This window comes from Xenopus tropicalis, chromosome 4, assembly GCF_000004195.4.
Source record: "Xenopus tropicalis strain Nigerian chromosome 4, UCB_Xtro_10.0, whole genome shotgun sequence".
Taxonomy (NCBI): Eukaryota; Metazoa; Chordata; class Amphibia; order Anura; family Pipidae; genus Xenopus; species Xenopus tropicalis.
This window is the reverse complement of record NC_030680.2, coordinates 131,298,892-131,323,892: the sequence shown is the minus strand read 5'-3', so window position 1 is coordinate 131,323,892 and position 25,001 is coordinate 131,298,892. Positions and strand designations below refer to the sequence as shown.

Sequence of the window (25,001 nt, the reverse complement as noted above, 5' to 3'; positions counted from 1 at the left end):
CCAATACAGTATTCAGAAAGCTCCAAAACGTGAGCAAACTGCTGTATCTGAATCTTGGTTAGCTCCCATTCTTCGTGTAATGACTGTTATGGGTGACTGTGAATGAACGCATAGCCCATGTGATACGTTACATAACTCCATCTGAACGAAGCTAATGAATAAGTGCTGCATGCTGGGAATCTGTAACATGTTTTGTTTGAGCAACATGGATGAGTGACAACAGAGAGTTTGTAAGAGTGTTAATAGCAGTTTATTTGATACCGTGACTGTTAACACCAAATCCCATGTGTTACGATATTGATATTTATATGAGGGAAACACAGCTACTTGGAAGAATGAGTGGGAGCGCTTGGCAGTTGGGTAGCGTTTGTGTTCCAGAGTATTTGTCAGCTTGCTTTGGTAACAGAATATCTCTAGCCTGTTCCTGCCCTGCAGTCTGTTCTGTTTGCTTTTTCACAGATTTATCTGATGCAGTGCAAATAACGAATAACTGCCAAGCACCATACAAGCTAGAGATACAGAAGAACTGATCCAGAGATGGAAACTGAAGGCAATATTCATGGTCTTCTTTCTTCTAAGGCTCAGGCACATTGGGTAGAACTCAAATGTTTTGGTGACAGCCCAGTTCTACCCCCTCTTATCTCTCTCTCATAGAGTTAAATGGCTGATGCGGGTTTTTTTCTACTACAATGTATATTTTAACATAACAGTCTGAGAAGCACCGGCACTGACACTTTTAAGCACTTGCCATCCATCCTGTCTGCCATAGTCCTAAATATATTAACATCTCTTTAAACCACAGGAATGTTCTTAGCCCACTAAGATCCCTACCAGCTTTTTCAGCATAACATCCCTTCTAATCTTTTCTTGACATACCTAGTCTTTCTGTTTTAGTTATAACTGCTCCATAAGTATTATTAGCTTTTTATTCAGCCTTTGTGCCTGTATATAGAAATTAGGCATTATGGTTGAACGTGATGGACGTACTTCTTTTTTCAACCTAACTTACTATGTTACTATATCACGTTAAATTATCTCTTCCCATTACCCAATATGCACTGTACTATAGATTTCACCTATAGTTTGGCCTGACATGTAAACCCTACATTTTCCCACCATGTACTGTATATTAGTTGGGCACGTCTCCCCCACCCACACCGCATCATTTGTACCACATATATCCCTCAGTTTGCCAGCACCATCACATTTTCCTAAAACAAATAGCAGCTTTTGCCCGGTGGCCATTTTCCCTCTTATGCATCTTCAGTGACATTTATGTATGCAAACAGCACATGCACGCTCTAAAGTTCACACAATAAAGAATGCAGGCTTACACAGGCAGAATATACTTTGATGAAAAGTCATCCTTGGATTGAGCGCTGTAACGTTTAAACTGAGCTCAGGATAGGAGCTTAGGTAAAAAAAACATGTTTCTCCAGTGACCAACTAGGGCAGAGTTTCTAAGGAAACCAGCAGTGCCATTTCTTTGTTGGCTGATAAACTTATTCTGTCACTAAACAATGTTTACAAATGGTGCTCTGTTTCAAATGCACATGACTGAAGCCATATCAGTGACTAGAACCACCAAGTAACTAGAGAATTATGGGGTGCTATCCTATCCAATCAATGGAATGGTGATTTCCACTTGTTCTCAAGCCATAACCTCGGTGCAGTCTCCAGTAAGCTGAGTGATGAGGCCATGGCACCACCATTCACTGTTGATTCAGACCAGGTAACTCACACTCAGAACTGTGTCTCTGTTGCGTCCATTAGCCAAAAACTTTGAGATGTATTCAACTACATTGAAAGGCACTTGTTGGAAAAGCTGGCAGATATTGCTCTGTATTTCCCCATATAGTGTGAGTGTGCAGAACTCTTATTCATTTGGGCAAATTGATCAGGAGGTTACAGGTAGAGCCACTGACCAACGGTTGGATAAGAAGTCTTCTGCCATATGCTGTTTTAAAATGATGGTGAAATAACCAAAACAATCATTATGAGATTAATTTCTTAGCATTACATTCCAAGACACTGGTTTGTGCGAATACATTTTTTAAAAAACGCCATCTTTTCCATGGCAAATATCCCATTGATATTACAGTGGTGTAATGGATCACTTCCAAAAATGTTTAACATGGATGATGTGGTTGATGAAGAGGGTATCTGAGCATTACATGTTCTTCTGCAGAGTCACTTTAATGGAGCTAAAGATTTTGCCCAAGGCCTCAAAGAGAGGATCACAGAAGGTATGGGTGCAAAGGGAGAATATCCTTCCCAAACAGTGAGTCTCTATTTGGTAACTCTTGATGCAAGGCACAACTGCCCAGATATGGCAAAAGGAAATGAGAGCGAAGATAAAACCCCAAACAATGGAGAGAGGAATGCCAATGGCAGCAGACAAGATGCGGTAGCACCAGAACTTGGTTACGGTGAAAGTGGTATAACTGGCTTTCCATACGCCATCGAAGCTGTGTGTTCCTTGTGGCTCTGCAATCACATCTTCAAAATCCACCTGCACAGGAGCAAAGAACAAACCTATTGGTTAAATGGTGAAGAAAAACTGCAGAGAATGTTAATGTTTAAGGAATCAGGAAAGCCACGTTGCTTGCCTCCAAATAATGTGGGGAGGGAACATATTATGTACATTAGTAGCATATTATATATTGGATCCGTTATCCAGAAACCCGTTATCCAGAAAGCTAAAAATAACGGAAAGCCTGTCTCCCATAGACTCCATTAGAATCAAATAATTCTCTTATTCAAAATTTCTCTGTCATAATAAAACAGTACCTTTTCCCAACTAAGATATAATTAATCCTTATTGGATGAAAAACAATCCTATTGGGTTTACTAATGTTTTACTGATTTTATAGTAGACTTAAGGTATGGAGATCCAAAATACAGAAAGACCCCTTATCCAGAATACCCTTGGTCCCGAGCATTCTGGATAAAGGGTCCCTTACCTGTATATATATTCTATTGGCTAAGTAAAGGATAATAAATGTAAAACTGCTACATATATAAATGGTATATTTCTAACTTATACAGATTAAACTTGATATTATGTGGCATTTCCTCTCATGAAAAGTGTCTCATAATGACAAGGGGAACACAATATTTTACTATACTAACCCCATGGCCTTAATTTCATGGTCACATTCTAAGTATTGAGGCTAAACCAACAGAGAAGGGGAGGGTTGTGGGTGGAATAAAAGCAATGAAAAGTTTAGAGCAAGAGATAAAAAAACAACAGAGCAACACAAGGAGACATGATTGATACCTTCTATGGGATATTTCAATGGAAACGCAGAATCATTCTGATCAGACAGAAAACAAAAGGGCACAGTGTCCCATTAAGGGAAATTATTGTTATAATTATAGGGCCTTTCTAAGACTCGATAAGAACAGTGTATAATATCACAGACTTCCGTCATATTCAAGTACTGGAGCTATCATTATATTACATAGCAATCTGACATCTTTTCATGGTTTTGCGGGGGAGTGTCATTGTCTCTGGATATTAGGCTTGCCCATCATTTTCTGGTTTTGTAATTGAACATCTCTCATAATACTGTACCCAGCCATCACTGTATGTAGTATTGTAGTCATGATACTGCTCGTGGCAATGCTTTCACCATACTAGAGCTGACCACGATTAGGATCTAGAAGTTGACCTAAAATTAATGCTATAGCACCTGGCTTTTATTTTATTATGGATTCAGTCAACTTTCTGGGAAGTTGAGGTCGGGCTTCCTTTAAGAAATATCTGATATTAAAGATACTGCTGCATTCTTTTCATTATTGGTGTTCAAATCTCTATCTATCTATCTATCTATCGATCCATCTATCTATCTATCATCTATCATCTATCTATCTATCTATCTATCTATCTATCTATCTATCGATCCATCTATTCATCATCTATCTATCTATCTATCATCTATCAATCTATCTATCTATCGATCCATCTATCTATCTATCATCTATCTATCATCTATCTATCTATCTATCTATCATCTATCTATCTATCATCTATCTATCTATCTATCTATCTATCTATCTATCTATCATCTATCTATCTATCTATCTATCTATCTATCTATCTATCTATCTATCTATCGATCCATCTATCTATCATCTATCATCTATCTGTCATCATCTATCATCTATCTATCTATCTATCTATCTATCTATCTATCTATCTATCTATCATCTATCTATCTATCTATCTATCTATCATCTATCTATCTATCTATCTATCTATCTATCTATCATCTATCCCTATGTATCTTCATAATATTTGGACTGGAAGAAGCTATAATTTTAAAGTGAACTAGCATTGGCACGCACATATGATATAAGACTGGTACCTAGTATAATAACCAGGGTCGGACTGAGCCCAGACCCGATTCCTGACGGTGCTCCCCCAGCCACCAGTGTTCCTTCTTTGACGTGTTTCACTTATGCATGCTCGGGGGGGGGCACCCTGAGGCCCTGGTCCGACCCTGATAATAACTAAAACAACATTCCATAAGGAAGAAGAGAGAGAAGTAAAGTGTAAACACTTCCTTCATATGGATTGGACATTTGAACAAGGCTTATATCTATTAGAATGCGTTGATTTAATTCTTTTTGTGATACAGGTATGGAATCCGTTATCCAGAAACCCATTATGCAACAGCTCCGAATTACAGGAAGGCCATCTCCCATAGACTCCATTTTAATCATATAATTGGGATTTTTAAAAAAGTATTGCCTTTTTCTTTGTAATAATAAAACAGTACCTTGTACTTGATCCCAACTAAGATATAATTACCCCTTATTGGGGGCAGAACTGTCCTATTGGGTTTATTTAATGGTTAAATGATTCCCTTTTCTCTGTAATAATAAAACAGTACCTGTACTTGATCCCAACTAAGATATAATTACCCCTTATTGGGGGCAGAACAGCCCTATTGGGTTTATTTAATGGTTAAATGATTCCCTCTTTCTCTGTAATAATAAAACTGTACCTGTACTTGATCCCAACTAAGATATAATTACCCCTTATTGGGGGCAGAACAGCCCTATTGGGTTTATTTAATGGTTAAATGATTCCCTTTTCTCTGTAATAATAAAACAGTACCTGTACTTGATCCCAACTAAGATATAATTACCCCTTATTGGGGGCAGAACAGCCCTATTGGGTTTATTTAATGGTTAAATGATTCCCTTTTCTCTGTAATAATAAAACAGTACCTGTACTTGATCCCAACTAAGATATAATTACCCCTTATTGGAGACAAAACAATCCTATGGGGTTTATTTAATGTTTAAATTATTTTTTGTAAGTACAGTGATCCAAATTATGGAAATATCCCTTATCCAGAATACCCCAGGTCCCGAGCATTCTGTGCCTGTTCTATGTATATAGCCATGAATTAGATCATATGTGTCACACAGTATAGATACATATTCTATCTGGAATATGAATGGTTGCACAAATTCAATTTTTGTTTCGACTATTGCAAAGCCCTTGCTGGTAACTAACCCTCAGGCACCCATGACCCAAGATGACTAAAGAAGCAACTGACTATTATGCCAATATGTTCCCAGTCTGCCCCTTGCAGCAACTGAGTGGTTAAACTTTCTTTGTTCTCATTAAAGGCCAGATATAATAGAAGGTAAATTATACGGGTCACTGACAAGCTCCATATCACTCACTTTCATGCAGAACAGATCAAAGACTTGTGTGGATGGAAGCAGAACTCACGGAAAGATCACATCTGATTAAGAGAGTCTGCGAAATATTAATGTCATTATCTGAGAACCAGTGTCCAGTTCTCCCTCAGTGTTGGGTTTTATTCAATTTCCAGTTGTGGTTTTTATGCTAGAAGGGAAAAAAGCTTCTAAGAAATATAATTATAAACACGAAGAGGCGCACGCTCCATACAGCCTGGGTGTGACTGAAAAAAAAACCCAACAAAAATACCCCCATTTATATTTTTATATGTTAAGTACAGGTATGGGATCTCTTATCTGGAAACCCGATACCCAGAAAGCTCCGAATTACGGAAAGCCCATCTCCCATACACTCCATTTTAATCAAATAATTTTTAAAACTGATTTCCTTTTTCTCTGTAATAATAAAACAGTACTTTGTATTTGATCCCAACTAAGATATAATTACCCCTTATTGGGGGCAGAACAGCCCTATTGGGTTTATTTAATGGTTAAATGATTCCCTTTTACTGTAATAATAAAACAGTACTTTGTATTTGATCCCAACTAAGATATAATTAATCCTTACTTTGTATAAAATAGTCATATTAGGTTTAATTAATGTTTTATTGATTTCTTAGTATGTATGTATGTATAACTATATTTATAAAGCGCCACAAGGGTACGCAGCACTGTACAATCTTACAATATACACAATTACACACAGGGAGGACAAGGGTTATAATAAATACAATAAATAAGTATAAATACACAGGGAATAAGTGCCATGTGGTATGAGACACAGTAGGAAGGAGGTCCCTGCCCCATAGAGCTTACAATCTAAGTGGTTAGTAGACTTAAGGTATGAAGATCCAAATTACAGAAAGACCCCTTATCCGGAATACCCTTGGTCCCGAGCATTCTGGATAAGGGGTCCCATACCTGTATATAATACATGTATCTACTAATAATATGTACTAACAAGACACATATTTCATAACAGGAGCAAATGTAATATAAAAAAAAAGTCTTTTCAAATTTCAATATGATTCCAGCATAGAGAAGGTTAGCTTTGTATGCCTTTGTGTAACGCTAGGGTTGGAAATGAAGTCTGTTTTGTCTGGAAGAAATATCCTTTGGATTACATTGCCTTTAGATCATTTATATAATAATGATTAAAGAATTAAAGGGATAGCGTACCTTTACAAAAGATTTCATTTTCTAATAAATGTCTGTTTTCTATTTGTTACATTTTTTTCTTCTTCTTCTCATATAAGCCCTGTAAGCCTTGTCACCAACTCTCTAAAAATGTGGGTTATTTGATATATTTCTCAGCAGCTTCATAGAAAGCCCTAATAGTAATAACAGACTTTAGAAGAGCCCAGACTTGCTTCGTAGGGGCTGCCTGCTGCTGCTGCAAACAAATGGATCAATTATACATTTTACACATTATAGTAATTTAAAAAGCCAGTCATTTGTCTTACTGAGCCGCTACTGCAAAACACTAAACTCATTAATCCAATTATTCATAGTTAAAGGGGAACTAAAGCTTCTGAATCAAAATGTGTTAAAAGCCCCACACAACACAGAAACCTATAATATATCACTGTAATCTGTTCCTTCAAAAAGTATGAATAAATGTCATTTTTATATATTGAAACCCAGCTGCAAAACAGTTCTTCTCTTTCTGTATCATTTGCAATCCTGGCAGGGGAGGAGGGACTAAAACAGTGATGTTACAATTACAAAAATAACTTCTTCGCAGCCTACAAACAGCATGCAGGAACTACATTACCCACAATGCATTGCACTGGGATGTTCCTTTCCTTATTAACATCACTTTGCAGGGAATTGTGGGATTGGGAGTATGCAGGCTGAAGGCAGGCTGAGGACAGGCGACTACTGTTACTTTTTAATTGAGTCTCAAAGTAGCCAGCCAGATCAGCAGGGGAACAGGGGGCGGGGCTTAGGGAACTGTTCCAAACCATATTATTATATTAAAAATCATGAAAAGGCTGGATATGTTTAATTGATGTCTTTAGCAAGGCTGAAAATTATATTTACTTTGCAAAAAGCTTTTATGTTGCGTTTGGGTGGAGTTCCCCTTTAATTATTTTGAACAATAGACATCATCTGGAAAAACTAACACTAAAATAACACTGTCATGTAATATTAGAAAATGATGTTTTATGAAGATAAACTACACTTTAACCATTTATTCCAGAGAAAGCTGCTGCTAAAGGACAAAACATGAGTAGTAGCAACTCCCATTATCCTTAGAAGGCAAAATGCCGTATTTTGTAAATGATTTACTGGAGAAATAAGGACAGGGTTGCAGTAAGGCGACTCTGCTTTGGGCTGATGTTCTGCTTTGCTCTGTGCTGATTGTACTGCTGTTCCTTTGGCCTTTACTTACCGAATGAGCCAGGAGCTTGAATGTCAGATTGGAAACGAATAGTAGTTAATTCTAAGATGAAGTTTACATTTTAAAGGCACAGTAGCTACTTACGTCCTTGAAGGAGAACTAAATATTAACACAGAATTTGAATGGTTAGACATTATGTATTGGGTTTCTGTACCAGCTCCCCATCTTATTTTCTGATGATTCCCAGCACATGCTCTGGGCTGCTTACCTGAGATTAGGGGCCAACTCACAACACACAGTAGCAATACATTATGTATTTCACAATACAATGATTTGTAATGAATTCACATTCATAATACAACGAATATGGTAGCATAGAAACCAGTGCATTCGGCTGCATTGATTACTAATAGATAGTAAACTAGGAACCAGATGTACCATCTGTTAAAGTTTTGATCATTTCTGATAACAAAGCACATGCTCAGCAGGCTAGAACACACTGAGTATGTGCAGAGCCACGGACACTCGTAAAATGCTCTAACAAGATTGGAAGCTGCTGTGGACAACTTTGAAGGCCTGGACCATTAATGTTATAGGGCTGCTGAACCCCTGGGCTGGTACAAAGGCCCAGACTGGCAATCTGTGGGTTCTGGCAAATGCCAGAGGGGCTGCTGTAAGATGCCATAGACAGTCACTATTTATTGGGCTGGTGAGGGCTGTTTGGGCCTCTGTGTACTTGAAATGCCAGGGCCTATTTTGAAACCCAGTCCAGGCCTGGTGGTACAGTAAGTTCAGCTAAGAAAATACAGCACCTCTAGCACTGATTTTGTCTCCTTACCAAATACTTCCCATAGCGCAGCTTCCTAAGGGAGCAATAAGGTGAAAAATAGAATCAACAGCGAGACAGATAGTTTGCCTGCAACAATACAGATTTTTATTTATCCAGAATATCAGGGAATCTAGAACAGAAGTGGGAGACTGGGGGGTGAACCACTAAAATCGGGTGCTTTCGGGTTCTTTATTATCTGCCCCAGTCTGATCATTAAGATATGTAATACATACGTTATCTATTTGATGTGGAAGAGTGCGTGTCTTTGTAGAAGTATCAATGCAAATATTTGTCTCACTAAAACAATATGGAAATATTTAACAAGTTGACAAGCTCAATAGATATATGCAGTGTTTTGGCACAGACGCCACATTCCTCAAATCATGTATATGGGAATGTACAACCCAGAATGTGCGCTATGTGGGCATTTATTCAAACTAAGCTGGCATATCACACTGATTCAGGCAAGGTATCCATCACTCCTGCTGCCAAAGTACAATAACACCAAAGAGATGATGCAAAAATAAGGAGATAAATATGACACTGTGGTGCTGTTATTCACTCACGCTAGCTGAAAATCCCCATCATAAAGTTCCAAATCTACGTTTAGAGCCCACCACATTTCATTCTAGTAGGGGCCCGTATGTCTATCATTATGTTGCATCAGCTCCAGTGTAAAATGTAAGGATTAAATCCAGGAAACTCAATTTTTTAATCAGAAACATGGGGTGAGGCCAACACTTTGGGGTAGTGCCAAACCATGTACCTGTGCTAAATCCAATAGATGGAGAAATTCCTGAAACCACCAGGGCTATCTCCCATAGAATTTTAATGTAAACCTCCCACCACTGCTGGTACAGGTGTTGTAAAGTCTAAGGGATGCAGCTTGGGTGGTTTTAGGCATTCCTCTATCAGCAGAAATACACTTGTGGGAAATCCACCTGGTGTGACATTAGGATTACAGGGCCCGCAGGGATACCAGGAAAATTCCCGGTGGGTCAGGCTACTTCTAGACATTTGGCCTAATTCATGGAAATTACTTATTTTTCTATGGGAACAAAGCAACTAAATAACCAGAATAGATTATAGTTTTTTTAAAAAAATATAGAGACTGAGTAAGAAGTGGATGAAAAATAGTTTGGAGAGTGGGCCCATGGTCTAAGGCAGTGATCCCCAAGATCCCCAGTGGCTCCCCAATCCCTTGGATGTTGCTCTCAGTGCCCCCAAACCAGGGAGTTATTTTTGAATTCCTGACTTGGGGGCAAGTTTAGGTTGAATAAAAACAAGATTTACTACCAAATAAAGCCCCTGTAAGCTGATAGTGTGCATAGAGGCTGCCTAATAGCCAATCTTAGCCCTTATTTGGCTCCTCCATGAACTTTTATGGTGCTTGTGTTGCTCCCCAAGTCTTTTTACATTGGACTGTGGCTCACGAGTAAGAAAGGTTGGGGATCCCTGGCATCCCTGTCCGACACTGCATATATCCTATATTGCACCAGTACAGCTTCTGTGTAACCAATCATATCCTTGATTTTGTTTTTTCTAACTTTTGCTCAGGCCCGGACTGATAATCTGTGGGTTCTGGAAAATGCCAGAGGGGCTGCTGTAAGATGCCATAGACACTCACTATTTATTGGGCTGGGGGGACTGTGAACCTCTTTGTGGGCATGAATCCATACTGGAGGCAAAATAATCCTTTTGGGTTCATTTAATTGTTTAAATATTTAAATGGTTTTTAGTTAACTTATGTTGTGGAGATCTAAATTATGAAATGGTTCCTTATACGGAAAACCCAAGGACTCGTGCATTCTGGATAACAGATATACATATACTGTACATCATTGCTCTCATATGATGTCTGCATTAACTGTAGAAAACAACCAGTGTTTATCTTTGATCTGTCTTCTTGTAAATAAGCCCTCATATGAGTAGAATTCCATGTAGGTGTAGGGTATTTATTTTGGGCTTTGTCACAATTTTATAAAGAGTTATGGAATGACTGAAATGGATAGACCTAAGTCTTTAAGCCTCACTGATTATGTAATTATGACTGCCCTTTAAGCTGTATTCTTTGGTTAAAGATTGTTGTTGGTAACCCTTGTGCAATACAAGATAATTATTAATAAGAGGCCCATGTTCTGAAAGGGGTAGTTCACCTTATAATTAGCTGATAGGAAGAGGCAGACAAGGTGGGTTTTGGGTTGTTTACATTTTAGTGTGCAGCTGTCAAGCTTGGAATTGTGACTGTTATTTGGTTGCTAGGGCTAGGGCCTGAGAAACATAATTGTGACCCCTATTTATTAATACATGTACGGCATATTTTATCTGATTTAAAAACATGGTGAATGTTCCCTTTATTCAAATTCTGTTTAGAAATATGGCATCTTTTTAATTTGCTCAAACAGGAAACCTTTAGAGACGGGACCAGCTGCGAGCGTGACTCATATACGGATGTAATGTAATGAATGATGTAATACATAATACAGAATGAATAATGAATGAGTAATACACACGTATGAAGATTAAAGGGCATCTTTCACCCCGAAATTCCGCTAAGGGGTATGTATCATACATCCATATGTGCTTTAAAGTGTTATATTAATTATATATCCCTAAAGGAAAGGAGTACAGGTATGGGACCCGTTATCCAGAATGCTCGGGTATTCCGGAAAAGGGATCTGCGTAATTTGGATCTCCATACCTTAAGTCTACTAAAAAAACAATAAAACATTATTTAAACCCAATAGGATTGTTTTACATCCAATAAGGATTGTTTATATCTTAGTTTGGATCAATTACAAGGTACTGTTTTATTATTACAGAGAAAAGGGAAATCAGTTTTAAAATTCTGAATTATTTGTTTATAATGGAGTCTATGGGAGATGGCCTTTCCGTAATTCGGAGCTTTCTGGATAACGGGTTTCCAGGTAAGGGATCCCATACCTGTACTATACTAATAAACTAGTACAGAACTTGTTTATAATACACAAGTGCCATGAAAATACTTTAAATGATATCCTTATAAACAGTGGTTAGTGATGTCATCAGTTACGATCACTGCTAAGTGATATAATTTCTGTCACATGACTCACAGAAACTTGGGTATTATAATAAATAATGTGCCCCCTGTTGTAAAATTTGAAGATATTATGTTACCTTGGAATTCCATGACCTGTATAAAAGCACTTGGCCATTGGCCCCGCGCTTTTATGTGGTCATGGAATTCCGCGGTAACTTATAATTTATATTTTATAGGGGGTACATTAGTCACTAAATAAGCTCCAAGTGCACTGTGGGATATGCCTAATGATAAGTAACCAGCTTTGTTCTGCAGCACTGCTGCTTTCTCGGTACAAACTCAGTACTAACGCAGCCTCTCTGGATGATGTCACTGCACATATTTCTCACTTAGCGCCAGATTAGGAAATCAGCCCCAGAATGTTTTTTCTATCTCAAATACCTCAAGAACTCAAACAGACTTTTGATATAGGAAACGCCAGTGTTTTGATTATGTCCTCATCCTGTTCTATTTCCAAGTCTGCTCGGCCCCCGTTAGAACTTTCAATTGGAAAATCAGCACCTTAGCCGTCATGACATTGGCAGTAAAGTCTCAGAGTCAATTAATTATTTCAATTAAAGTTGAATCTCACAGAGAAAGAACTGCAGTAATTAAGAAAGCCTGCAAGTCTCTCCAAAGAGGATTTTCTTTTCTTATACTGAAGCATTATGCACCAAACACCAGCTCAGACAAAGGGAAAATATAACCCCCTTTTGACATGAGCTTATTCAGTTAGGATTACGCAGAACAGGTACAAAAACACTCTCTGAACTTCTAAAAATAAATATAAATGTATTTTTACACAGACATACCCGATTCCAGAGAATGAAAGGAAGCCATGTTACTTGTAAGATCTACCAACACCCCTTTGGCACAAAGGGGGTAAGGCACTAAGTTTGCCCAGAAGTAGTAACCCATAGCAACCAATCAGCAAAGAGCATTTACTGGTCACCTGTTTAAAAACAAGCATCTTATTGGGTTCTATGGGTTAGTGCCCCTGGGCAAACTTAGTGTCTTTTATTACATATGGGGGCAAGTGTACAGTTAATCAATTCCACCCTTACCTTGGTCTATTGGGATGTGATGGATCCTGGGATTTGAAGCCCCTTTGCTTTCCATAGTGGGTGGTGCAGAGATTCTCTAGAGAACTTAGGTACGTCCACTCCCAGAATTAACATTAATTGGTTTCTAAAATATTTGTATTTTTAGACTGCTAATACTAGGCATTTGGCTCAGCCGAGAGCCACCACCAACCACACTTCGCCAACCACCACCAGCTGCTTTTGGTTCCATATAATGGTTGTAATGGTTGGGTGGGTGTGTGTCTGGGGTATAACCAGTTTAGGGTTAGTCTAGTTATATTTGTGCTGGGAGTCATGGGTTTGGCAGTAAGCACAAGAGTAGCTGAGCCTACACCATCTGTATGTATTTATAATAAATATAAACTAATAGTAAATTTAGCGTACACAGCCAAATGGAGCCAGCAGAATGCATCTGGCATACATGGGGCACAATTCATTTTATAGGGAGCAGGGTCCTGTCTACTGCATTTTATGGAGCATGGAGGAGAACTCACCAAACAAAAACACAGCATGCCTGGGTGCAGGTTTAATGTGTACAAGGCAACAAAAAAGTACCTCACTCAGCAGGCGACCATACACTGTCGAGGTCACCAAACAAGTGAATCTTTCCATGAATATGCCCACCTAAAGCAGGTGATATAGGAGTAATCCGATCGCTTGGCCCTTGGGCCAAACAATCAAATTACGATCACGGAAACAGAACCTGTTGGAGCCAGGGCTGCATCAATGCGCCAATGCAGTCCCTATCCAATGGGAAAATCAAATCCTCCCGAACAATATCTAGTCAATTTTAGGCCATATATTGGCTGGGTAGGCCCATCGAGGGTGCCCACACACAGGCTGATCAGATAAGCTGACGAAGGACCCAAATTGGAAGCTTAAATCTGCCCGTGTAGGGCCACCTTTAGTTAGAGTAACTGATCTGAAGTTACTGTTGTTGTATATAATATATATATATTCTCAGACCTTTTTCTTGAAAAAGGCACTCAGGCATACGACTTTTTCAGGGCGTGACTTCATTCTACTATGATATATATGTGTATCCCTTTAGCCCAATGGATCAAACTGCCTGGGTGCAAATGAAGTAAATTAGATATCAAAAAATACAATTGCACTCAACAGGTCAAAAATAAACAAAAAAAAAAAAAACCAATTATCAGTAAAAGTGATTAGATTAAATTTAGATTTTCTTTACTGCAATATGAAGTCCTGCAGTGCGTTGGTTATTTGCTTTATATATAATATATATATATATATATATATATATATGTTGTACTTGTAGGCAACATCCTCTATTTTCCTTTAGCAGCACATCAAGCAGAAACAGTCCAATTTACTGGTATGAACACATTAAAGCACTTACACACGGTAACAGGTTTTGACAGGAAGAAAAAAATTCACGTCAAACAGAAGAGCGTTTTTTCTCTGGAGAGGAGCATAGCTAGAGCCATAGCTGGAGTCATACATCATATGTCCTGTCCAGATGCAGAAATGTTTATATATTTATATATGTATGTAATAGTAAATTCAACCCCCCCTTCCGTGTGACTTTAAATTTTTTCCAACTAAAAAAGTGCATGTGGTGGGGGTAGAGGAAGAAGAGAGAAATGAAGGTTAATGGGTATAGTGCACCAAGGGTGGAATAAGTCTGGGTGAGGAATAAGCCTTAAAGATTTTGGAGCCATATCTCAAGTTAAAGATATGGTTAAAGTTATGGGAGCCATAGCTCAAGTTAAAGATGTGGTTAAAGATATGGGAGCCGTAGCTCAAGTTAAAGATATGGGAGCCATAGCTCAAGTTAAAGATATGGTTAAAGATATGGGAGCCATAGCTCAAGTTAAAGATATGGTTAAAGATATGGGAGCCATAGCTCAAGTTAAAGATATGGTTAAAGTTATGGGAGCCATAGCTCAAGTTAAAGATGTGGTTAAAGATATGGGAGCCATAGCTCAAGTTAAAGATGTGGTTAAAGATATGGGAGCCATAGCTCAAGTTAAAGATATGGTTAAAGATATGGGAGCCATAGCTCAAGTTAAAGATATGGTTAAAGTTATGGGAGCCATAGCTCAAGTTAAAGATATGGTTAAAGATATGGGAGCCATAGCTCAAGTTAAAGATATGGTTAAAGATATGGGAGCCGTATCTCAAGTTAAAGATATGGTTAAAGATATGGGAGCCATAGCTCAAGTTAAAGATATGGTTAAAGTTATGGGAGCCATAGCTCAAGTTAAAGATGTGGTTAAAGATATGGGAGCCATAGCTCAAGTTAAAGATATGGTTAAAGATATGGGAGCCATAGCTCAAGTTAAAGATATGGTTAAAGTTATGGGAGCCATAGCTCAAGTTAAAGATATGGTTAAAGATATGGGAGCCATAGCTCAAGTTAAAGATATGGTTAAAGATATGGGAGCCGTAGCTCAAGTTAAAGATATGGTTAAAGATATGGGAGCCATAGCTCAAGTTAAAGATATGGTTAAAGATATGGGAGCCATAGCTCAAGTTAAAGATATGGTTAAAGTTATGGGAGCCATAGCTCAAGTTAAAGATGTGGTTAAAGATATGGGAGCCATAGCTCAAGTTAAAGATATGGTTAAAGATATGGGAGCCATAGCTCAAGTTAAAGATATGGTTAAAGATATGGGAGCCGTAGCTCAAGTTAAAGATATGGTTAAAGATATGGGAGCCGTAGCTCAAGTTAAAGATATGGTTAAAGTTATGGGAGCCGTAGCTCAAGTTAAAGATATGGTTAAAGATATGGGAGCCGTAGCTCAAGTTAAAGATATGGTTAAAGATATGGGAGCCATAGCTCAAGTTAAAGATATGGTTAAAGATATGGGAGCCATAGCTCAAGTTAAAGATATGGTTAAAGTTATGGGAGCCATAGCTCAAGTTAAAGATGTGGTTAAAGATATGGGAGCCATAGCTCAAGTTAAAGATATGGTTAAAGATATGGGAGCCATAGCTCAAGTTAAAGATATGGTTAAAGATATGGGAGCCGTAGCTCAAGTTAAAGATATGGTTAAAGATATGGGAGCCATAGCTCAAGTTAAAGATATGGTTAAAGATATGGGAGCCATAGCTCAAGTTAAAGATATGGTTAAAGATATGGGAGCCGTAGCTCAAGTTAAAGATATGGTTAAAGATATGGGAGCCGTAGCTCAAGTTAAAGATATGGTTAAAGTTATGGGAGCCGTAGCTCAAGTTAAAGATATGGTTAAAGATATGGGAGCCGTAGCTCAAGTTAAAGATATGGTTAAAGATATGGGAGCCATAGCTCAAGTTAAAGATATGGTTAAAGATATGGGAGCCATAGCTCAAGTTAAAGATATGGTTAAAGTTATGGGAGCCATAGCTCAAGTTAAAGATGTGGTTAAAGATATGGGAGCCATAGCTCAAGTTAAAGATATGGTTAAAGATATGGGAGCCATAGCTCAAGTTAAAGATATGGTTAAAGATATGGGAGCCGTAGCTCAAGTTAAAGATATGGTTAAAGATATGGGAGCCATAGCTCAAGTTCTAAGACCATTTGATTGGATGGTCAAGACAAACTTGCCAACTAATGCTTACTTAAATATTCCCATTGCAGAGGGTATCAGAGATTTTTTAATCTTCAAGTGCTGGGGGCTCATTTCCAGTACAGAGCTCTCCTGTTCGGCCTTGCTATGTCGCCAAGGGTATTCACAGCTGGTGTACTTGGGATTGCAAGAAGTAGAGATCTTTGTGTATCTAGATAATATTCTGATAAAAGCAAATGCTCTGGAAAAGATACTGCTCTGGTGGTAAGAACCTCACAGAATCAGGGTTGGAGGATAAATCAAGAGAAGTCTTGCCTGATACCAGTTCAGCCTGGATACCCAGGCTCATGTTTGCAAGTTATGCTGTTATTGCAAGTCACTTTGGCTAGTGTTATCCAGGTAGTTCGGGGCAAGTTAACAACTACTCTAAATGCAGTCATATAGGCGATTGCTCATCTCAGGCCTCTACAGTCAGTTTTTCTGTATCAGTGGTACATGGATATGGCTTCAGATCAGTTATATGAAGATGGAATGGTGGCTTCAGACTCTTTAGAGAAGAGTTTCTGTCTAGTCTCCCCGGTGAGTTTTAGTCACAACCAATGCAAGTGGGTCAGGATTAGGAGCTCATTCCCTCCACCACTGACAGAGATTATTTTCTAGGCAGAGTAGAATCTTTGCAACCTTTCTGCTGTTCATGTACCAGATAAAATGAATGTTTTTGTGGATCAACTAAGCAGAATAGGGCCTAATTCTGGGGAGTTGGTGTTGAGTCTGAAAATGTTTGTATTGTTAGTGAAGACGTTTAGGAAACATCAAATAGATACAGTATAAACTCTTTTGACTTCTAAGAAGCTTCTGAAGAACATATAGAGTTTTTGCAGTCTGGATTAGAAAAAGATTCCGGCGACATTAAAGAATTAAGTTTCTGCTCTGTCAGCGATAACAGGTGTGTCCTGGGCCTCTTTTCCTTTGGTTCTTTCAGGCATTGAAGTGAAGATTAAATCCAGCACCCCCCCATTGGGACCTAAAGTTAGTGCTATTTGTACTTACTTAAGCTCCCTTTGAACCCTTGGAATCAATATATTTCAAGTTTTTTCTTGAATAGTCACCTTTTTGTTGGGCATCACATTGGCACACAGAGTTGGTAAGATTCAGGCTTTCAAGATCAACAAGGAATGTATGATTATGTTTCAAGACAAGCCGGTGTTTAGATTACCTAAAGTGTTCTGTACCGAAGTGGTTTCATAATTTCATGTTAATCAAGAAATCATTTCACCTGCTTTCTCTCCATTTCCTAAGTCTAACGGGGAGAGAAGATGGCATACTCTCGATGCAGTATGATGTGTAAAGATTTACTTGGAAAGAACCAAGGCATTAAGGGACTCTCTGTTAATTGTGTCTTTGGGATCTAAAGTGGGCTCCCATGTTGCAAAGTGTACAGTCTAGGCTTGGATTAAAGAACGTATTTCTGAAGCTTACAGGGTCAGTACTCTTTGTCCTGGTAACATGAAGGCTCATTCAACTAAGGCTGTAACTACATTTTGGGCATGCCAAACCCAGACTGCAGGGCTGCAGTTTGGTCTTCCATCAATACTTTTTTGAATCAAGCATCTTTTGGGCATTCTGTCCTTTTGGCTGCCTTACAGCTTAGTTGATGCAACCACAACTTGTTTGACGCAACCGCAACTTTTTTTGACGTGCCTGTGACTTTTCCTTAATATAGGCAAGTTAACCCTATAGTGCCCACTGCCATGCTTCAGTCCAGAAAATCTTGGTTAGTATGAATTGATTTTCATTTATTTTCCTGGTTCCTACATTTTATTTCCAAAACTGTGACATTTTTCTATCACATTTCATTTAATCTGACAAATAAGTAACCTGGAACTTCCAATTATCTGAGTATAGTTCTGTATGCCAAGTGCAACATGAAATAGGTCTATGTTCGTTTGCTTCCCCACTAATTCAATTTGTTTTGTCTAATTCAGTTTGCAATGTTCCCTCAGCTCTGTGTGCTCGTGCCCCTGAGCCCAGCCCGCATAACAAACTGTGGGGCACACAGAGAATTGTGTCTGAATACTCAGTATAATGCAGTTCTCATTCCGAATTGCCCACTGGTTTTAAAAATGGGTGCACAAAATATATTAGAGAACACATTAAAAATAACATTCAAGGGGACGCTGGACCCCAGCATCCTAACTTGCAAAAGTGATCTTTGTGACTATTTATTCACTGCTAAACTCCTAGAGATCTAGAAATGAATAATTCTCTGTAATAGTCCTGCAGCACAAGGGATTTTGTTACTAGAGTGACTGCCACATCAATCACAGAGACAGTTTTTGTTGAGGCAGAGAGGCCTCTGTTTGATAGACAGCTATGCCGAACTGAATAAGATCTTGCTAATAGGAAAAACTAAAAATATATCTTTTAATTCATTGTGGCGGGTATGTGACCTTCAGCGGCCCATTCACTTCCAATGACCCATAAGCCACAAGGAGAATCTCTGAGATTTTAATGGACAGTATATATATATCCTTTATATCTGAGCAGATCAATTGAAACTCCATTTACTAGGTATGTTCTCTGTCCTTTCAAGGTGCAAGTAAATTGAATATTATTGGAAATGCTGTATGGCGTGCCATTCTCACTCTCCCTAAGGAGACAAAAATTCACAGCTGAAATCACAATTTCTCAAATATCAATTTCTTATTTGCAAACATGCTACTTTATGATGTGATTCACAGTAGTCATTTTCTTTGCTGTCATGTCTAGTGGTGGCGGGACCCAGTGCAAAACAGAAATCCATATATATTACTTATAAAAATGAGAACTTTTAACCTTATAGCTACTTATAGCTGCTATTGGCCTACTATTCCCATATCTCTTCAGTTTTTAGTGGGTTTTAGGGTATTTCCTTACTTTCCCTTCTATACCATACCATCTGTCAGCAGCCTCAGCTTGTTCCCTTCCCAGAGGCTTTTACCCCCATAATGCTGTAGCAACATCTTACCCCACTATACCTGCTATCCCACAGCCCCAGTCCCTTCCCAGAGACTATTATCCCCCCCCCCCCCACTGCTACTATAGGCACCATCTCTCCCTACTATACCTGCTATCCCACAGCCCCAGTCCCTTCCCAGAGGCTATTATCCCCCCACTGCTACTATAGGCACCATCTCTCCCTACTATACCTGCTATCCCACAGCCCCAGTCCCTTCCCAGAGGCTATTATCCCACTGCTACTATAGGCACCATCTCTCCCTACTATACCTGCTATCCCACAGCCCCAGTCCCTTCCCAGAGGCTATTATCCCCCCACTGCTACTATAGGCACCATCTCTCCCTACTATACCTGCTATCCCACAGCCCCAGTCCCTTCCCAGAGGCTATTATCCCCCCACTGCTACTATAGGCACCATCTCTCCCTACTATACCTGCTATCCCACAGCCCCAGTCCCTTCCCAGAGGCTATTATCCCCCCACTGCTTCTATAGGCACCATCTCTCCCTACTATACCTGCTATCCCACAGCCCCAGTCCCTTCCCAGAGGCTATTATCCCCCCACTGCTACTATAGGCACCATCTCTCCCTACTATACCTGCTATCCCACAGCCCCAGTCCCTTCCCAGAGGCTATTATCCCCCCACTGCTACTATAGGCACCATCTCTCCCTACTATACCTGCTATCCCACAGCCTCAGTCCCTTCCCAGAGGCTATTATCCCACTGCTACTATAGGCACCATCTCTCCCTACTATACCTGCTATCCCACAGCCCCAGTCCCTTCCCAGAGGCTATTATCCCTCTGCTACTATATATCTGTTCCTATTATCCGCTGCACTTAGCCCAACCTGTATCTCTTTGTGTACTGAAAAGGAAAATTAGTTGTACAGAACATAATTAAAACAAAAATGTTACACACTAGGAAACAAGTCTAAACTTTCAATGCCCTATTTCTAGGTTTGTAACATTATTAATACAATTACTGCTGTAAGCAATGCCCCCCATGATCAGGATTGGAGATGCAAGTAGAAAAAGAATTCTAAAGCAGAAAAGCAATTTCCCAAAAGCACTTGACTCTGTCATCAGAATCTTTATCCCGTCAAAAAAGGCCCTGAACTCAGATATGATTTAATCATCAAATGGGAAGACAGGTCCCACTTAAAATTTCCATTAACTACATAGTCTGATATTTGAGCTAATGCTGCCAAGAAGTCCGTCTGTACCTCAGCTAAAGAAAACATATACACGATTACGAGCTCCAGATAGCGAATGGCCGACGACTAACAAACTTTTTTCATGAAACTTTTCTTTCTCATTTTGTCAAAGGGAAATAGGTAAAGAAACTTCTGTTCCGCATACTAAGTGCCATTTTGTTGGGATGTTTAAGGCGGTATGAAACTCGTTAAAGGGGCAGTTCACCTTCACAAAACCTTACTTTACAAAGAGCACCCCATAAAATTATTATTTTATAAAATATATTATTTATACTCTTTACTGTATTTCTCAAATGTTAAGAATTTGACTTATTACCCCCTTCTCATATTTCCCAGTAGCAGCTTAATAAGCCACACTACTGACACTGTGACTTTCCCAACTGTTGCAATTTGTTACTTTAATTGTCATTTACTTACACAGGTGGTACAATGCACCACTGCAGTTTCCCATAGCAACCACTGAGTAATTAGTTTTAATATAGGCACCTTGGGCATATGGCTAGGGTGGCAGCATAAATGGGGGCGGTCCTTGGGCACAGATATAGAAAACCTGTCCAGACCTGCACAGGTCTTTCTACCTTTCAAATGGGGGTCACTGACCCATAAGCCCATAAACTATTGCTCTGTGACACTACAATGTTATTGCTGATTTTTATTATTGATATTTCTAATCAGACCCCCTCCTCTTCATACTCTAGTTTATCATTCAAATCAGTGCCTGGTTAATTTGGACTCTAGCAACCAGATAGGTGTTGAAATGCCAAACTACAGAGCTGCTAAACGAATAGCTATACATTCAAAGAGCACAAATAATAGAAAATGAAGACCAATTGCAAATGTTGTCAAAATATCCCCCTCTACATCATATCAAAAGTTCTGTTTAAGAATGTTATAGAAGGGGAAAGCCTTAGCAACTTTGCAGTTGGTCTTCATTTTTTTTTTATAGTTTTTGGATTATTTGCCTTTCTCTTCTAACACTTCAACTTTTAAATGGAGGTCACAAACACTGGAACTGTTACATTATATTACTTATCTTTTCATTCAGGCCTCTTCTATTCATATTCCTGTCTCTCAGTCAATCCACTGCCTGGTTGCTAGGATAATTTGGTCCCTAGCTACCAGATACTGTCGCTGCTGAAATTCCAAACTAGTGAGCTGCTCCACAAAAAGCCAAATAATTAAAAAAAAAAATAATTAAAAATGAAGACCAGTTACATATTGTTTCACAGCAGCACTCTCTACATCATGCTAAAAGTTAATATAAAGGTGGACTACCCCTTTAAGATCCCCTTTGTATTGTTGCTGTTTGGGAGTATTTAGCAGAATTAGAGAGTGATATTGGACCATAATTGCCACATAGTTGCATAGAACAGTTACATTCTGGGGTCCCAAATGACACCTTTCCATTGCAAAGTGACCTCCAAAAATAACTGCATCCAAGGTTTTATTGTGGTTCCATGAAATCCATTAATCTGTGTGAACGTCAGATGCTATTTAATAACTGTTGTGAGTATAAAAAGATCCCTTAGCTCATTTCTTCTGTCTATAAACTCTGAAGCACTCGGTGCCATTTCTATCCACTCCGGAGCTTCAGATAACAACGAACACAATGCAATTCATAAAAGCAACTCACACAAAATGATATAAAACACATTGTGTTAGAAGCTTTGTGTTCATCAGATGGGATTTTATCGAATTTAATGGCTGATTTCAATATATTACAAAGAGGGGTGTGATTTAAACTCCCCGGGCTTTTCTATAATCATTATTTTTGGCCGCACAATGGTTACCCCCACATGTAAAAACAGACAAACAGACTAAAGTAAGTTTTTGAATTCTCATGGGCTCCCCTGCAAGATAGCGATTGCACTAAGAGTTAATTTTAGTAACCCTATGTTGTGCCACTTGCTAAAAAGGCATCCAACACTTTGTTGAAGCTATCTAATGTATTTAATGTATCTGCTATAAAGATACATATGCACAATTATTAATTAGTATTACTTTCATTAAGAAAGCAGTAAAATATTTGGTAGCTGTGTCCATTAAACTAGTAAATGGTAAGAGACAATGCAATTGTTAAAGTTTTATTAGCCTAAAGGCAGCACAGTAGCACGATGGTTAGCTCTTCTGCCTAACAGTGCTGGGTTGATTCCAGCCAGGGCACTACAAGCTCTCCCTGTGTCTGTGTAGACTTCCTCGCACACTCCAGAAACATAAAAGCAGGGTGGCTGACTTCTGACTATAGTGTCTGTGAAAGGTATAGGGATCTTAGATTGTAAGCTCCACTGGTGCAAGGACTGATGTGAATGATGTATAATCTCTATAATACACTGCAGAATATGTCTGTGCTATATAAATATAGTATAATAAAAGCTGCTGAAAAGAAGCTGGTTAAAGCCAGGTGTAAAGAGGTAAATTGACTGTTTGATAGTTGATAATAAAGTTGTTTGAAGAAGGGAATAACCCCAGCAGTAAGTAGGGTGGTGGAGGCCATTTTGGCAGTGAGAATAATAGGGAAAAAGCCCTTTCAGTAGGGAGAGTTAGGCCTTGATGAAATAAGAATAGAGAAAACTCATAGCTGGAGATCCTGATCAGGAACCTTGTTGTATGTGAAAACTATTCTGGCTCAAGAGATAAGTCTTCAATGCGTTCTAAGTTGGACTTTACACAGGTCGTGCATAATAGTTTACAGCAACTTCTAGTTCAGACTTTTGGGGGCTTTTTGGGTTCAAGGCCCCCATTTGGAATTCAGGATTTTATCAGCCCTCCTTTTACATCATATTAGGTCAAAGTTACATTATATTTACAGCCATAACCGCAGTTGATGGAGTCTTTGAGAGAACTGACACTATTCATAAAAAGTACTTCCAAACCCGCTCTTTGCATTTCTGTGTAGCTAAACTTGGTGCTGCTGTGTTCATCCTTATCCCTGTTTAGTATTAGCTCTGGGGAACCTTGCAGCTTGCGATAACTTGAACGTAGTAAACTTGTGCCTAAAGAATCAGTTTTGGCATCAAGCTGGCAATGATGAAATCCCCAAAATTTACAATAGAGCATCTGGTGCCTTTCCACCTTATGGCTACAATTACACTGGATCTATGGGGGGAAAAACTGCATTGTGGGAATACAAACATGGCCAATATTGTACTTTGTGCTGTGCAATTGAGCTTTCAATGAGCCCTATAGTTTTGCTATAACTAAAGGGTAAGATAAGGTAAGTCTGATGCACAGGCAAGTCCAGGCTGGTTGGTATCTGTTCAGATGCCAGTCTGAATGCCCTCGGTATCTCTGTGCAGAGCAGTAGATAATGAGTAGCGCCGCTGTGTATGTATAAAAACAATAATAAATCAGAAGCAGTCGGACTGTGCACATTCCTGTCAGATGATATACAGCGCTGTACAAAGGGTAGAGGCCTAGTATAAAGCATCCTTGGATCTAGACCAGCTCTGTATGTAAACAAGGTTGACTTCTTCCTGCTGTTAAAGCTTATTTTATTTACCCCTTGATCTGTGCTTACAAGGAACACCAAGTATTGCACAATCACTTTCTCTCGGAATCTTTTCCACTCGTTGTATGACTTTTTTTCACTGACATCTTTACTGCAGTATATTTATGGGCTTTTCAAATCATTTTAATTGACTATATGTAAACTGAAGAAGGCATGGAAGCCAAGGCCTGCCATGGGTATGTACTTACGGCTGCTTACTTTTTATTTATTTAGAAAAGGGGACGTGCCAGCAGCAATCCGGGGTAGGATATATATTTGTTTTAATGAGTTAATGACTCATCCTTTGGCTTTCATTCATCATTTCTGTTTGTAACAGTTTCTAGGAGTTCTTTTGTCCCATTGATGGGAGCTCCGTGACTAACAAGAAAATAAACAGCATAGGGTAAATGTGTGTAAAGCTGATTTTAAAGCTTAGTAGGAATTCATGCAATGTAAAAGAAATGTAAAGTCAACACATTTAGGCTAAACATTAAAAAGCACCCTGTAATGTCAACTCAATAAATTATTCCTATTGTCTCCAACCCATAGCGTTCCTGTTTGTTAAGTTCATAACTTTAACTGCTCTCCAGACCTTGTGGCCCTTGACCACCTTCCTTGCTCACGTCTTGCCCATGCACTGTACCACCCGGTCCAATATTAAGCACTTTCATACACAGATAAGCAAATATTTTTGTGGTTTGTTCATATTTTCCATTAACAAGTGTCCCTTGCAACTCGTGGGGCCAGATTTA

General features: G+C 38.9%; 1 protein-coding gene across 1 annotated transcript in view; it reads right to left on the bottom strand.

The window, feature by feature from the left end:
- Nucleotides 1-231: 231 nt before the first annotated feature.
- The window catches only part of cav3.1 (caveolin 3, gene 1), a 40,643-nt gene continuing 15,873 nt past the window's right edge, over nt 232-25,001 (bottom strand). The window contains 1 exon segment of the mRNA NM_001103028.1: nt 232-2,512. Within this exon segment, the coding sequence (NP_001096498.1) occupies nt 2,171-2,512 (342 nt within the window). The 3' untranslated portion in view covers nt 232-2,170.